Consider the following 17,672-nt stretch of genomic DNA (forward strand, 5'->3'; position numbering starts at 1 on the left):
TATGTATAGCATGGGTTATTTTTCCCTATATGCATCACCTTGCACTTATCCACATTAAATTTCATCTGCCGTTTTGATGCCCAATTTTCCAGTCTCACGAGGTCTTCCTGCAATGTATCACAATCTGCTTGTGATTTAACTACTCTGAACAATTTTGTATCATCTGCATATTTGATTATCTTACTCGTCGTATTTGTTTCCAGATCAATTATAAATATATTGAAAAGTAAGGGTCCCAATACAGATCCCTGAGGCACTCCACTGCCCACTCCCTTCCACTGAGAAAATTGTTCATTTAATCCTACTCTCTGTTTCCTGTCTTTTAGCCAGTTTGTAATCCACGAAAGGACATCGCCACCTATCCCATGACTTTTTACTTTTCCTAGAAGCCTCTCATGAGGAACTTTGTCAAACACCTTCTGAAAATCCAAGTATACTACATCTACCGGTTCACCTTTATCCACATGTTTATTAACTCCTTCAAAAAAGTGAAGCAGATTTGTGAGGCAAGACTTGCCTTGGGTAAAGCCATGCTGACTTTGTTCCATTAAACCATGTCTTTCTATATGTTCTGTGAATTTGATGTTTAGAACACTTTCCACTATTTTTCCTGGCACTGAAGTCAGGCTAACCGGCTTGTAGTTTCCCGGATCGCCCCTGGAGCCCTTTTTAAATATTGGGGTTACATTAGCTATCCTCCAGTCTTTAGGTACAATGGATGATTTTAACGATAGGTTACACATTTTTACTAATAGGTCTGAAATTTCATTTTTGAGTTCCTTCAGAACTCTGGGGTGTATACCATCTAGTCCAGGTGATTTACTACTTTTCAGTTTGTCAATCAGGTCTACCACATCTTCTAGGTTCACCGTGATTTGATTCAGTCCATCTGAATCATTACCCATGAAAACCTTCTCCAGTACGTGTATTTCCCCAACATCTTCATCAGTAAACACCGAAGCAAAGAAATCATTTAATCTTTCCGTGATGGCCTTATCTTCTCTAAGTGCCCCTTTAACCCCTCGATCATCTAACGGTCCAACTGACTCCCTCACAGGCTTTCTGCTTCGGATATATTTTAAAACGTTTTTACTGTGAGTTTTTGCCTCTACGGTCAACTTCTTTTCAAATTCTCTCTTAGCCTGTCTTATCAATGTCTTACATTTAACTTACCAATGTTTATGCATTATCCTATTTTCTTCTGTTGGATCCTTCTTCCAATTTTTGAATGAAGATCTTTTGGCTAAAATAGCTTCTTTCACCTCCCCTTTTAACCATGCCGGTAATCATTTTGCCTTCTTTCCACTGTTCTTAATGTGTGGAATACATCTGGACTGTGCTTCTAGAATGGTATTTTTTAACAATGACCACGCCTCTTGCACACTTTTTACTTTTGTAGCTGCTCCTTTCAGTTTTTTTCTAACAATTTTTCTCATTTTATCAAAGTTTCCCTTTTGAAAGTTTAGCACGAGAGCTGTGGATTTGCATTCTGTTCATCTTCCAGTCATTAATTCAAATTTGATCATATTATGATCACTATTGCCAAACGGCCCCACCACCGTTACCTCTCTCACCAAATCCAGTGCACCACTAATTAGATCTAAAATTGCTCCCTCTCTCGTCAGTTCCTGAACCAATTGCTCCATAAAGCTATCATTTATTCCATCCAGGAACGTTATCTCTCTAGCATGTCCCGATGATACATTTACCCAGTCGATATTGGGGTAATTGAAGTCTCCCATTATTACCACACTACCAATTTGGTTAGCTTCCCTAATTTCTCTTGCAGGCAGACAAGTCAGGAACAGGCTGTGGTCTTTGACAGGTGGCAGGCAGGCAGACAAGTCAGGAACAGGCTGAGGTCTATACCAGAAAGGCAGTCCGAGGTAAGAGCGGGGAGATGAACAATGCAGAGGGGAACGAGCAGGACGGGAAGGCAGGTACTAGCTGGAATGGAACTGGAACAGAAGGATCCTAGAAGGAGACTAGGAACAGGCAAGCAGATACGAGCTAGGGCAATCTCAGGAACAAACCGACCTGATTGTTTCTCCTTCGTTTCATACAAAGAAGCCCATACTTATATGCAAGCGGAAAGTATATGCAAGCAGAAAGAATGCATGTGCCTTTTTTTTGAGAAGTCAGAGGTAATGACTTGGCTTCCTAGAATCAGGAAGGTCATCAGGAAGCTACTTTTGATATCTTCCAAAGTGTTCATGCATTTAAGGAGAAGTGATGATGAAAATTTCTTATGGCAGAGGTGAGACAGGGTTCAGATTAAATTAGCTAATTAGAGACAGAAAAGCAATGTTTTGTTTCCTGCAAAAAGGCACTTTGCTTCTAAGCATAGTATAACATAATTGGGGTTATTGCGGACTTTGAACACACCTTGACCCATAGATTATCTGCAAAAAAACATGATGAGTCATTGCTGGAACCAGAAGCATATTTTGTTTGGACCCCTGGGTGTTATGCAAAGTAAAGTAAAGCTGGATTCCCTGCAGAGGTCTGTTTGGACCCTGTCAGGTTTTCAAGCACAGAGGCTAAACAGTTTGCACTAATTACATGAGATTTGGTGATATTATATAATGGGAAGTCAGTGACAAATGTCTAAAAGGCAAAATTTTAGAAACCAAACCATTTATTCACCTTTTAGGTTTCTGCAGTGTCCGAATGTACCCCGTAACTTGAGATTGGGTTAAATCAGGCAAGCTTCACAATCTCACTGGTAATGCCTCATTTTCCTACCTTACTCCTACCAATACTGAGATTGCCCAGATTTTATTTAAGTTATTCTGTTAAGAGACTACCTAATTTCTGACCCTTGTATGACTCAATATCATTGGCAAGTATATTTATTTATGTATTTATTTATTTATTAAAGAACTTTTATATACCGATGTTCATGTACTGGTACATATCACGTCGGTTTACATAGAACCAAAGTTGGAAATTACATCGAACAAGTAAATTAGGAAAAATTACATCGAACAGGAAAATTAAGAAACAAGAAAATTACATTGAGTAAGAGGGTGCAAATAACAGGGCTAACTTCGTGAGAACTTATAGATAAAGCTGAGGAAGATTTAAAATTTAAAATTATTACAAATAACAAAAATAACAGTCAACAAAATTTAAAATTATAAAATTATTATAAATAACAAATAGCGGACAACAAACTTGGAGTTACGACCGACTTAATAAGCATGAGTGCAAATTAAAGTACAGCTAACAGGAAATTTATGTATACGGCATCAGACATCTGGTGTAATGGGGTAAGAAATGCGTGAATCAATCCCAAAGGGAGAGACCTTTAAGTGAAGGCTTTTGTAAAATGCCAAGTTTTGAGCTTCTTTTGGAATGTTCGACTACAGGTTTCTAGACGAAGGTCCGTGGGGAGGGCATTCCAGAGAGAGGGGCTGGCAGTCGAGAATGCTCATTTCTTTAGCAGTGAATTGGCTGGAGGTGCATTTAAGGTGCCTAAGTAGCTGGTTCTGATAGGTCTCAGTGATGCATGGAGATGAAGTGGGTCGCTTAGATCTAGTGAAGTTTGGGAATGAATGGCCTTGTGGGTTATAGTTAGTACTTTGAAGATGATTCTAGATTTAATAGGGAGCCAGTGAAGGTTTTCTAGAATAGGTGTGATGTGTTGTCCTCTACTAGAGTTAGTTAGAATCCTGGCAGCCAAGTTTTGCAACATTTGTAGTGGTTTGGTTGTGATAGCTGGGAGGCCAATTAGCAGAGAGTTGCAATAATCGATTTTTGAGAATAGAATTGTTTGGAGGACTGTTTAAAGTCCTGAAAATGGAGGAGAGGTTTCAGCTTTTTCAATATGTGAAGCTTGTGAAAGCATTCTTTCGTTGAGTTTTTGACAAATTGTTTGAGATTCAGCCTATTGTCGATGGTGACGCCAAGGTCTCTAACGTGTGTGGGGAGGATCCTCAGCGGTGTGATTAGATTGTTGGCAGCCTGAAGGTTGTCATCCAAGTTGATCAGCATAAGTTCCATTTTTTGAAGTATTGAGAACCAAGTTGGGGTATAAATAGTGGCCTGGTTCTGGGGGTTCCTGCCCTACTCTCAAATGATTTAAGGAAATGTCACCAAATGGAACTGTGGTCTGGATAAATATTTCTGCAAAGAAAATTCCTTTTCCATGGTTCTTGTCCCAGCATACTTGCAGATTTGGGTTATGCTTTTGATACAATTTTAAGGATGATGTTCTCATTAGATTGCACAGTGCAAATATAATTTGGATGGTAGTGCAGTTTATCCATAACTAATATCTAGTATTTAAATAAAATTTTGAGTTACCTTAATAACTTCCCAGCACCTAACATTTCCCCTTGAGTCTTCCCCTTCCTTGATTCTGCCACTTTTACAGATAACTCTGAGAAACATGTACATCACATTTTTCCTATGTATATGCTATTGTTAAATTGGTAGAAATATTAGAATAAATATAATGAAAAACATTTATCCAGACTGTATTTATACTTTAGATACTTTGGTAAAGGATGACATAATATATGAATTCACTAATAAAGTTTTCATCTGTCTTGTTTTGTTTTTTTTATTTTACCAATGTATGATTATTAGTGAGGCTGAAGAAAGATATTATGTATTATTTACTTGAATATCTGCATGACCATCTGTTCTGGGTTCAGACCACACACACTTGTATTCTGCTCGGGAGGCTAATCTCAATGGTTGTTACCTGAGGGAATCATCACCTGCACGCACACGGGACTACTTTGGGAGCTTGCCCAATATAAATACACATAACATGCACACTGACTCAATGTGTCATGGTTCCAGGTCTTTATGATAGGCTTATTTGAGCAATAAGAGGATAGAACAGAGAAAAAACAAAATCAGATATTACAGAATTGTAGATAACTACTAAAGAGCATACCTAAATATGTATATATATTTATCTATAGCAAAGCTTACATTTCTAAAGGAGCAGAGTGCTGTAACACATCCGGGAAGTGATCTCTCTCCCTCTAGCTGTTCTCATAAGAACAGAAGAGTTGCCATTCTGGGTCAGACCAAAGGTCCATCAAGCCCAGCATCCTGTTTCCAACAGTGGCCAATCCAGATCACAAGTACCTGGCAGGATCCCAAGGGGTAGATACATTCCAAGCTGCTTATCCCAAGGAAAAGCGGTGGAGTTCTTATTTTTTATATACTAAAAACTAGCAATTATTTGGGATAGGAGAAATATCCCCTCCCTCTCTGTGTTCTTATCAGTTCAAAGCACATCTATGAATTCTCCTGTAAACGTTCAGTCTCTCTGACTTTGGTATCACTTAATTGCTTACTTTCCCACCTTGGAACTGCTGGCACTAACTACAGTTCTCAGATTAAGCATTTTTTGTTGAGCATTTCACAGTGCAAAGCAGTAAACATGAGTTCACTGAGAGGTTGGCTTGTGGCCTTCAAACTAGTCTCAGTTTAACTTCCATTACACCATCATGTATAAAGAAAATAGCAGTAGCAAGGGAATAGTCTTAAATCTTGATTCTGATACTCTAAATTGTATTAACAGTATGCAAGAGTTTAACTTGTTGACTATCTTATTGAACAGAATGGCAACTAAGAGGAGCACCAATTTAAACCTGGTAAACTTGAAGGACCCAGAGTGGAAGTACCCAGAGCGGGTTGTGCGTGTTGGCTTTGCCACCTTGGGTGAAAACATGAGACAGAATATGAAAAACAAAACAAATAAGGCGGACCAGATGTTAAATATTATCAGAGGAGTCTGTGCTCTGTTAAACTCAGAAGGAGGCATAGTAGTTGTGAAGATAGAAAACAATGGTTATGTGTACGAAACGGATGGATTGGGGCAAGACATTGAAGAATCATTGCAAAATCTCATTATCAGCTCAGCAGTTGAAGAATACTGTAGTTTTTTGCAGCAAGAACGTCATCTTTATATTTTTGTGAAATCCTGGTGCGGGGCATCAGTTGAAGGCGTTGGCGGAATGCCAAGAATATGTAGTGTAGAATCTTCCCTGCTCCTTAGATCATGCAGCAATATTCGGAAAGTAATGCCCAGAGATGCTGTCAACCTCCTCAGCAGGAAATCAGATGTTAATTGCAATCGCGATGACAATATAGAACCAGAGCGGAAGAGGAGCCGTGTCTCTGATCCCAAGGAACAACTGATGGAGAGGGAAAACCTTAAGCTGAATGAACAACTGAAGTTCTCTGAGTCACTGCATGTGGAGTTCAAAAGTTTCGAAACTGAGAAGAACATGCAACGTATTAAGGAAGTGCTTGTGAAGTACATATCTGCTTTTGCAAATGCAGATGGCGGGACTTTATTCATTGGTATAGATGACAAGACAAGAATGGTAGTAGGATGTGGAAAAAATCAAACGCGCACCGACTTAAAAAAGCTGTTTCGTGACGAAGAAAAGAAACTTCAAGATCGCTGTGTTCACATCTGTGCTGAGCACGGGAAACGCCTGTCTTGTGACCTGAAGATCCTTGATGTAAAAGATGATTCCCAGAGACAACATGGTTATGTTCTGTGTTTTAAAGTGAAGAAATTCTGTTGTCTGGTATTTGCTGATGAGCCTGACTCCTGGATAATAAAAGAAGATCAGATAAATAGACTGCAACCAAAGGAATGGGTAAAAGCAATGATGGCAAAAGATCCAGGTAAAGAGTGCACTATATTCAACTTTTTCTTCTGTTTGTTTATTTTCTTTATATTCAAATATGCTCTTAAATATCTTACTTTTGTTATCCAGACTCTTTAAGCTGATAGAACATGGTTATTTAAACAGTGAGTGTCTGATAGGGATGTGTTTTGGTTTGAAACAAAATTTCCTGTTTTGTTTGAAAACAAACAGAAAAACCAAAAAAATGTTTCTTCATTCCTATGTTTGTTTTGTTTCAAATACATAAAAGAAATTCATCATAAACTAAATGAAAAACAAAACCAAAACAAAATGTAAGTGTACACTCCTAGGGGTAGATTTTATAAACTTTCGCATACTTTTGTTCGTGCACCAGGCACGAACAAAAGTACGCCACACGTATCTTATAAAATCTGGGGTCGGCGTGGGCCGAGCCCTATGTGTGCTGCCCGTTTCCTCCGAGGCCGCTCTGAAATTGGAGCGGCCTCGGAGGGAACTTTCTTTCCACACCTCCTCACCTTCCCCTACCTAACCCACCCTCCCAGCCCTATCTAAAACCCCCCCACCTGTTGTCAGCAGAGTTACGCCTGCCCGAAGCAGGTGTAACTCTACACGCGGCTGCTGGCACGCCATCACCCGACCCGGAGGCTGGTCCGGAGGCCTCGACCACGCCCCTGAGCCAACGTCACGCCCCGTCACGCCTCCGGCCTCGCCCTGAAATTCGCGCCGCCCACCCGACACGCCCCCTTTGCGAAGCCCCGGGACTTACGTGCATCCCAGGGCTTGCGTGCGCCGCCGGGCCTATGCACAATAGGCTCGGCGCGCGCAAGGGGCTTTTTTAAGGGTTACGGCATAACTTATGCGCGTAACCCTTTTAAAATCCAGCCCCTAGTGAATAACTGACTCAAAAACAGAGGCACGTGATTTAATGACGTCTCTAATTGATTTTTTTAGATTTGAGTCTGTAGTACAATTGGCTCTTCAGACTTACCCTCAGTGCCACTCTCCTTTCCTTTTTGGGCATGGCCCCCCTCACCTCCACAGCATCTCCACATCACCTCACCTCTAAATCCCGCCAGCCCTGTGAGGTAGGAGATTCAAGAGTTATAAGTCTCCTGTCTCTGCTGTTGCAGCACATTTATAAGAGCCACGTGAATAGAAAGGCCCATGGAAGAGAGAGTAGGTACAAAGCTAATTGTTTCTCATATACTTTATGCTAACACACGTTTAAATACCTTTGTTTACAAGACTTGGCAGAAGAATTTCAAACCAAACTGAGTATTTCTGGTCGACCTCCACAGTTTAAGCCAGTGTTTTCGAAGGAATGTTTGACTGATCTACAGAATTACCTGTATAAAGGTAGGTGTCTCCATCTTAGTGTTTATCGCAACTATCACTTTTCTCTTGCTGTTATTTGAATCTAATTCCAGGTAGTTCTGTCACTCAGGCAGGGCATGTTTGATATTCCCATAGGCAGACCTGTTACTGACAGCTTTTAAGTAACACTAATGTGAAATATAACTGAATAACTCCATGTCCTAAGGAACAGGTGAGTCAGGCCTGGGGTTTTCAATTTCTTTCACATTGAGGAGCTCCCAGCATGCTTTGCAACTGGCAGTCTAAACCAAGCTCGACCCACATTTGCTTTATATCCTGGAACCAAGTGGTCATTCAGTGTATGTGACAGATATACCTCATGTTCCTCTCTGCTATTTGGAAAGAAGTTTTGTGTTTCAAGCATTTTCTGGGGTAAATGTTTTTTTTTTTTTTTTTTTAAATTGGCCAAAAGTATCTTTGTACTTTGGCCTTTTGTGCAGCTGGGGTTTTGGCAGGAATGAGTTGAATCTAGATGGAGGATTCAAGCACAGCAAAGACCGTTGACAGAAACCTTGGCATCCTCACTTACAAAGCAAATGCCAGTCATGTTAAACCCTGAAGAGGGTGGTTAGGAATAAAAATCCTTCAGCGTCTCTTTCCGTGAACCTGTATTTCCTGGTGGCCAGAGTCAGAAGTCTGCAGTAACAAAGTCCTCAAGACCGCAGCAGGCAGCGTCCACAATTATCAGCAACATCACATTATGTTCCAGCCTCCCTAATATTTATTTATTTAAAATATTTATATTCACCTGCACTGAACTGTTTCACTATAGGAGTGTCGAGGGCACATGAAACGTGAGCTAAGGGTCACTGGGTTGTCTGTGAATACATGTATTATGTTCATATTATTTGGTGGTGTTAATAAAAAGATTGAAGCATAAATTGAATGAACAGGACAAAAATTATTGGTGGGGAGTGGCATGTTTAGGAGGGGGACAGACATGATCTTAAAGTCAATTTCCTTGTAGGAAATTACTCCAGAAATGGGGGTTAAAGGAAGGGCTACAGCAACAGCTGAAATATCAAGGGGGTATCTGGGCTGATTAAGGGTTGTTTACAGGTTTTACCTAGGTCCCTGTTAGGAGAGAAGAATCTAGGTGGGATGCAACAGTACAGTAGCATAAAAGATTGTGGGGCTGGCCTAGAGGCTCATTGCTGTGCACTGCCATGTAGAGGATGTGGGTTTGATTCCTGGATCAACTCTCTGGATTGTCCAGTGCTGGGGTTGCTATTGAGGTAATGTTCACAGACCCTGGAGAGGGTCCGAAGGAGTGCCAGTGATCATGCAACATTCAGTGGCCAGATTTAGGGCCCATGATAAAAAACAGTTAAAAACTTGGCTCTTTGAGCAATGCTATAAAGTGGGTATTTGCTAACAGTGAAAGCTTCTTGGTCATTTATATTACACTGTGTTTATTTTTGTTTTAAGGTATTTTAATCCATTCTATTTATAGTTTTATGATTTATTTATTAATAATTACTTATGATTTATTGGTTTTTATATTTTATTTATCTTACCTTCTATTTAGGAATTGCAGGGCTGGTTGTTAATATTTCATCTGCTCTTTGTTCTTATTATGATTTTATTGTTGAAATTTAATATTATCGTTATTATTGTACTTTTATTTGTTTTACAGATGATTATTTTATTTTATTATGTTTCTGAACCGTTGTGATGGCTTGTTCCAAACGACGGTATAAAAAGGTTTATAAATAAATAAAATAAATTAATAAATAAAATTGGTTCTTACCTGCTAATTTTCATTCCTGTAGTACCACAGATCAGTCCAGACTCCTGGGTTTTGCCTCCCTTTCAGCAGATAGAGACAGAGAAAGTTTTACTGACAGTGATACTTAACCACACTTGCTACCTGCAGTTCCTTAATATTAATCTATACCCAAGCCAATCAAATTTCAAAAACGTCCAAACTTTCAAAACTTACAAAATATGAAAATATTCTCTGCTATAAAAAACAGAATGAGTGGATGACTCTCCCCCTCAACAGAATGGGCAGGTTCTGGAGTGATCTGTGGTTTTACAGAAACGAAAATTAGCAGGTAAGAACCAATTTTCCTTTCCCTGTATGTGTACCCAGTGTTGCGCTCGGGGGTGGACCCTTGTCCTGGGGCAGAGACTGAACGCCTCCTGAAAGGGACCAGGAGGTAACTGCCCCCAGGGGGCGGAGCACTGGAGGAGACAGAGGCGGTGTAGAGCTTCACCACTGGAAGCCCGAGGTCCCCCCGGGAGGAGCCCATAGAGACCCGGGCCGCTTGGACTTAGGTGGGCCTCGCAGGGTCTCCTGAGAGAATGAAAGTCCGGCGTCCTCACGGAGACAAGGGGAGCGCGATCGAGTTCAAAGGTGGCTGCTGGTTGGAGCAAGGAGAACCAGAACAGAGTTGGTGATGACAAGGCGAGGAACAGAGCCAGAATCTGGAGACTAGGTCAGGCAGGCAAAGGTCAAGGTCCAGAGGTCAGTCCGAGGAATGGTCAGCAAAGCAGGGATCAGGTACCAGAGGTCAGACGAGGTCAAAGGCAGGCTGAGGTCTTGAGGCAGGCGGTAGGCAGATGGGCAGGTCAGGAACAAGCCGAGGTCTTTGAGGCAGGCAGGCAGGCAGGCAGGTCAGGAGCAAGCTGATGTCAGTACCAGTAAGACAATCCGAGGATACTACCTGGGTAGACAGGCGAACACAGGAACAAGCAGGTCACGGAACTAGGATGCAGGAACAAGTCAGGAACAGAACTGGAACAGAAGGATCCTGGAACGAGACTAGGAACAAGCAGGAACAGGTACAAGCGCAGAGGCAATCTCAGAACAAACCGACCCGATTGCCAAGGCAAGGAAATGTTAGCAGGGACTTCCTTATAATGAGAGATCAATCAGGGCGCGCCGCGGAGCTAAAACCCGCCCTTGGCCCTACATGAGTCCAGGTGGTCCACGCACGCGCATGCGTGCGTATGGGCGTGGCTAACATGGCCGAGGACGCCGAGCCTCGGCATGAGGCCTGGCTCGCAGTGGAAGGCCCGGCGACTGCTGCTGTGGGACGCCGGGGCCTGGCAGGACTGGCAACTACCGCGAGGGAGGTAGTCCCGGGACCTGCTATGGGACCATGAAGGTGAGCAGGCCCGCAACACCCAGATCAGTCCAGACTCCTGGAATGTATCAAAGCTCCCTACTCAGGGTTGGACCTGGAGAATCCCCTCGCAGAACACTCACCAAAATATGGGGAAACTGTACCTCCCACATCCAGATGATAGTGTCTTGCAAAAGTATGTAGCGACTTCCAAGTCACTGCTTTGCAAATCTCCTGTGGAGAAACAAGCTGAGCCTCCACCCATGAGGCTGTTTGAGAATGTGTAGAATGAGCATGCAATCCCTCCAGAACCAGTCAACCACGAATAATGTAAGTGGAACAATAGCCTCCTTAAGCGTCTTCGGACCGCTCCACAGAACAAACAGGTTATCTGATCTCCTGAAGTAATTTGTTACCTTGAGATACCTCAACAAAGCTCTTCTTACATCTAACAACTTGAGCTCTCTCGCATGAGGAGCATCCACCGTAGGAAAGGCTGGAAGCTCCAGGTGAAACGCCGAAACCACTTTCGGCAAAAAGGAAGATACTGTCCTCAACAAGACTCCCAAATTTGAAGAAATAGGTCACGACATGACAGAGCCTGCAACTCAGAAATCCTCCTAGCCGAACATATGGCCACCAGAAAAACAACCTTATGAATTAAGTCCTTCAGCGTCGCTCTCCGGAGTGGTTCAAAAGGAGCCTCACATAAACCCCTGAGGACAAGATTAAGATTCCAGGATAGACAAACCCGCCAAAGCAGAGGACACAAATTCTTTGTCCCCTTGAGGAACCGAATAACGTCCGGATGTGCAGAAATAGAGGACCTGTCTATCTTGCCACAAAAACAACCTAGTGTTACCACTTGAACTTTAAGGGCTGGATTTTAAAAAGGTTACGCGTGGCGGGCCTATTTTAAAAAGGCCCAGCAACACACACAAAGCCCCGGGATGCGTGTAAGTCCCGGGGCTTTACGAAGGAGACAAGGCGGGGCGGGACGGCGCCAGAGGCCTCCAACAGAGCGGCCATTGCCACTCTGTTGGAGATTGCGTGCTGGCAGCCTGCTGGCATGCGCAACTTGCAGCAGGTGCAAAAGGTAAGACAAAGGACAGGGGGGGTAAGAGTAGGGCTGGGGGGGAAAGGTTAGGGGAAGAGGTGAGAATGTCATGCTAGGAGGAAGGGAACGGGGAAAGGCAGTGCGGCTCGGCGCACGCAAGGTGCACAATTATGCACCCCTTGCGCGCGCGCCAACCCCTGATTTTATAATTTGCTCGCGCCTGCCCATGCGCTCCTTTTTAAAATCTACCCCTAAGTGAGCTGAGATACAAGCCTTTGGCGAAACCTTCTTGCAGGAAGGACAAAATGCCAGAGACTGATGACCTGAGAGGGCGAACTTCTTTAGCGGAGCACCAGAAGTCAAAAACTTCCATACCCTTACATAGGAAACTTCCATACCCTTACATAGGAAACTTCCATACCCTTACATAGGAAATGTTAGTAGACTTTCTCCTGGCTTGCAATAATGTAGTAATGACTGCCTCTGGATAACCCCTACATCTCAAACGCTGCCTCTCAAAAGCCATGCCGATAGTCTAAAGTGAGCAGCTTGGTCAGAAAATATGGGTCCCTGATGCAGAAGACCCTCCAGTTGACCAAAACGAATCGGCCCATCCACAGCCAAGCTGACCAGATCCATGAACCACAGATGCCGCGGCCATTCCAGAGCCACCAAGACCAATTCTCCTTGATGCTTTTCTATGCGACGCAACACCTTGCCCACAAGCGGCCAAGGAGGAAAGACATGAAGAACCCCCTGCGGCCAAGGCAACACCAGAGCATCAACGTCCTTGGCCCAATGCTCATGCCTCTGACTGAAAAATTGAAAGGCCTTGGCAGTCAGATGAGTCACCATGAAGTCCACATGGGAGGAACCCTAGCACTCGTGAATCAGCTGATTCATGGAGTCCAACAACTCCCACTCGCCCGGATCAAACACTGTCTGACTCAAGTAATCCGCTTGAACGTTTTGACCCCGACTATGTGGGATGCCGCAAATCACTCTAGGTGCTGCTCTGCCCAAAGGACTAACTCTTGTGCCTCCCGGGCTACTGCTTGACTTTTGCTTCCATCCTGACAACTGATATAAGCCACCATTGTCGCATTGTCCAAGAGAACCCTCACCGACCGACCTCTCTCACTAACAGTAGAAATTCCTGCAAGGATAAGCAGACCGCTCTGATCTCTAGTTGGCTGATAGACCATGCAGACTCTTTCACAGACCAGCCACCCTGAGCTGACTAGTGCTGACACACTGCTCCCCAACCAGGAGACTGACATCGGTAGTAACTACCACCCAATCGGTAGTAACTATCACCCAATCCTGACATCGGTAGTAACTACCACCCAAGCCACCAGGAAAGGCACTCCCACGCGACGCCCTCAAGTGTTAACGAAAGCTGAAACTTCCAAGACCAGGTTCCACGAGCCAAAAGCGCTCTCTGTAACGGTCTCATGTAAGCGGAAGCCCACGGCACTAATTCCTTTGTCAAAGCCATAGAGCCCAGAACTTGCAAATAATCACATACTTTGGGCACCTGTAACTGCAACAACCACCAAATATGCCCCAGCAGCTTCAGAACGTGCTCCTCTGAGAGATGCACCTTGCCAACTAGAGTGTCAAATTGTGCCTCCTGTTACTCCAGAGATTGCGTCGGTGCTGCGTCCGCTCTGCCTTATCTCTTTTTCTCCTTTTTCACTCTCTTTGGGCAAGATGGCTGCCTCCAGTGCCAAGTGCCGAGGGTCTTGGCGTTTCCAAACCAGCATCCCCATCCGCCATGCTCACTCCCGTGGCCTCCTAGGGCGCGAGCGCGTACATCTCCTATGCTCAAATACACGTCATGGCAGGAACCTCGGGGGTGGCCCCACCGCATGATGTCAGTACCTCCAGATATATCTAGCCTCCGCTTCCGCTACCACCTTGAGTTAGCAAGGACTTCGGTTTTAGCTACTCTGTCCGCTCTAAGCTGCACGCTTAGAATCTGCTTCCACTCTAAGGGCCTCGCTCCTGTAGAAGCTCTAGATACCCGTTCCTCGGGGCTCTCTCGCTTCCAACTACCCTTCGGGGTCCCCTCTAACTAAGACAACCACGCCTCGGGGGGTCTTTCTCTTTCTTCTACATTTCAGGATATTGGACCATCGGGTACTCTCTCCTCGAGGGCCTACAAGCCATTATATCTTGCACCACGGACCTTCGGTCCCAACTTTCCATCATCAGGAAGATGCCATCATTCCTGTGAGTACCTCTACGATCCGGTGCTCCAGCTCCACCCACCAACCACGACGTTACCCCACTGTGGGCTTCCGCCTATCATAACATCTGGGTGAGACTTCACATCTGAGCCTGTTGAACGTACTGGCACTTCTTGGATCAGTGCCCTACCTTCCTGCTTTCACCATTTATCTACAGCAGTACAATAAAGCCTCTATCCATACTGTGTCTGCTATCTGAGTTCAGCCTATCGCAGTGGTTCCCCACAGGGCCCCTCCCTGTGAGCGGAGTCATCTCCATTGCGACCAAGTGTCCACAATGCCACAAACACAACAGATTGCTAATTCCATGGACTCTGCTCAGCTCGCAGCTTTGCAGGCCATCCTGGCCTAGCCCAACAGATCACGGAACAACAAAAGTCTTTGGAGAGCCTAGCTACTGCCTTCAATCAGTTACACGCTCAACTGAACTCTTCAGCTCCTCCTGTGAAGGAATTGCTGTCACCAGTGGTAACCCTTAAGACCACTGTACCTTTATCCACACCTACCCGCTTTACGGGTGCAGCCAAGATGTGCAGAGGGTTTGTTAATCAATGTAGCATGCATTTTTCATTACAGCCTACCCTCTTTCCCACTGAGGCTTCAAAGACCACCTACATCCTGTTGTTCCTAGAAGGACGAGCCCTGGCCTGGGCTTCACCATTATGGGAACGTGAAGATCTTATCCTGAATGACCTACCAGGATTTCTAAAACTTTTTAAGTCTGTGTTTGATGACCCGGCTCGCCAGACCATCACTGGATCCGCCTTGCTCAACCTTCAGCAAAGTAACAAGCCTCTTACAGACTTTGCTATTGAATTTAAGACTCTAGCATCCGAACTACATTGGGACACTGGATGCTTACATGCCATATTCATGGAGGGTCTCAACTCTCGTGTAAAGGACGAATTAGTGGCTCATGACTTGCCTGATACCCTTGAATCCCTGATGGAACTAGCAGGGAGAATTGACCGCCATATCCGCGATCGTACTCAGGAGGCTAACAGTCCACGAAAGTCTACAGTGGGGGCTAACCGTCCTAAACCTGTGCCTATTGCTTCTAGCTTACTGTCTGCACCCCTAGAGGAGGAAGAGCCTATGCAACTAAGCCAAAGCCATTTGACCTCATAGGAGAGACGTTATCGCAAGCGCATGGGGTTGTGCATGTACTGTGGCCAATCGGGTCATGCAGTCCAAACTTGTCCCATTTGTCCAGGAAACTGACGGGCCTGGGATCTGCAGGAGGACTTCTCCTGGGCCTACTCCTCCATTATCATTACCTGTATCTCTGCTTTGCGGAGGCCTCGAATTTCAGATTCTCACTCTCATTGACTCCGGTGCCGGAGGTAATTTTATTCTGAAGCGCTTGGTTGAACATCTACGGATTCCTACAACACCAATACCTAAACCTCTGCTATTATCATCTATCCATGGAGAACCACTTCCTGGAGATGTTTCATTGACCACCCAGGCCATCGGCCTGCTCACTGGAGCTCTATACTCAGAATCAATTTCTTTTCTAGTGTTGGAAAAAGCCATATATCCAGTGGTATTGGGGCTCCCATGGCTTCAAGACCATATGCCACAATTTAATTGGGCTACCTTGGAACTGTCCTGGTGGGGACCAGACTGTCATGGTCTGTGTCTTGTTGACGTTTTACTGCTCATCTACATGTCCACTACCCCATCATTACCTGCCTTACCTCCACAATTCGCCTCCTTCCAGGATGCTTTCTCAAAGCAAGCAGCTGATGTTCTTCCCCCACACAGAGAGTTTGATTGTGCCATAAATCTGAAGCCAAATTCAGAACCTCCCAAAGGAAGATTTTACCCTCTTTCAGTAGCTGAGACTAAAGCTATGTCTACATACATACAAGAAAATCTGCAAAAGGGATTTATCAGACCTTCCAAATCACCTGCTGGTGTAGGCTTCTTTTCGTGGGGAAAAAGGATGGCACCTTACGCCCCTGCATCGACTAAAGGGATTTGAATGAGATTACCATCAAGGACAGGTACCCCCAGCTCTTAATATCTGAACTGTTTGATAGGCTCCAAGGGACCAAAATATTCTCCAAATTAGACCTAAAAGGAGCTTACAACTTGGTGCGTATTCGAGAAGGAGATGAATGGAAGACTGCTTTTAACATCCTTGATGGACCCTTTGAATACCTCGTCATGCCCTTCGGTTTAAGTAACACACCCGCAGTCTTTCAAAATATGATGAAGGACATCTTATGGGACTTACTGTATCAATGCGTAGTAGTTTATCTCGAAGATATACTGATCTTTTCCCAAGATCTGCAAAGTCATCAGGAGGATATTAAGAAAGTCCTAAGACGCCTGCGTGAGTACCACCTTTGTGCAAAACTTGAGACGTGCGAATTCCACAAAGAAGCTGTACCCTTCCTGGGATACATTGCTTCTAAGAATGGTTTTCAAATGTACCCCCAAGAAACTTGAGAATATCTGGGACTGGCCTCAACCCACAGGCCTGAAGGCATTGCATCGCTTCTTGGGATTCACCAATTACTACTGATCCTTTATTAAAAACTACTCATCATTGACAGTCCCTCTAACTGCTATGACCAAGAAGGGAGCCAACCCTGCCAATTGGTCTCCAGAAGCCATCTCAGCCTTCTTGACGCTCAAAGAGGCTTTTCAAAAGAAACCGTGTTTCCGCCAACCTGACCCACACCGTCCTTTCATCGTGGAGGTCGACGCATCCGATGTTGATGTGGGGGTGGTTCTAAGTCAGTACAGCAAATCCAATGTGCTCCATCCTTGCTCCTTCTTTTCTAGGCGATTCTCGCCTGCTGAGAGAAATTATGAGATAGGAATCCAGGAGTTTCTCGCCATCAAGCTGGCTTTTGAAGAGTGGCGTCCCTGGCTAGAAGGCGCACAGCACCAAATAGTAGTATACACCAATCACAAGAATCTAGAGTACCTTCGACATGCTCAACGACTCAACCACCGTCAAGCAAGATGGTCTCTGTTTTTCAACAGATTCGACTTCCTTCTGAAGTACCGTCCGGGAGAGAAGAACACTCGGGCTGATGCCCTATCACGATCCTTCTCACCTCAGGATGTGCCGGATGAACCCCGTCATATCATCGATCCCGAAAGAGTGGGCCTCGCAGCCACCTACATGGTACCTACCGGGAAGACGGTGGTGGCCAGAAGTTTAAGAAAAAAACTGTTGAGATGGGCACATGATTCCCATCTGGCAAGCCATCCAGGACAGAATCGTACTTTAGCTATGTTGCAAAGATATTAT

General features: G+C 44.4%; 1 protein-coding gene across 1 annotated transcript in view; it reads left to right on the top strand.

Moving 5' to 3' along the window:
• The first annotated feature begins 5,592 nt into the window (after positions 1–5,592).
• LOC115097332 (schlafen family member 13-like) overlaps positions 5,593–17,672 on the top strand; it is a 45,101-nt gene continuing 33,021 nt past the window's right edge. Inside the window, exons 1-2 of the mRNA XM_029613050.1 lie at positions 5,593–6,663; positions 7,893–8,003. Coding sequence (XP_029468910.1) covers positions 5,694–6,663; positions 7,893–8,003 — 1,081 coding nt within the window. The 5' untranslated portion in view covers positions 5,593–5,693. The remainder of the gene's footprint in view (positions 6,664–7,892; positions 8,004–17,672) is intronic.

The sequence above is a fragment of the Rhinatrema bivittatum genome, chromosome 8 (genome assembly GCF_901001135.1).
Source record: "Rhinatrema bivittatum chromosome 8, aRhiBiv1.1, whole genome shotgun sequence".
In the NCBI taxonomy this organism is placed as follows: domain Eukaryota; kingdom Metazoa; phylum Chordata; class Amphibia; order Gymnophiona; family Rhinatrematidae; genus Rhinatrema; species Rhinatrema bivittatum.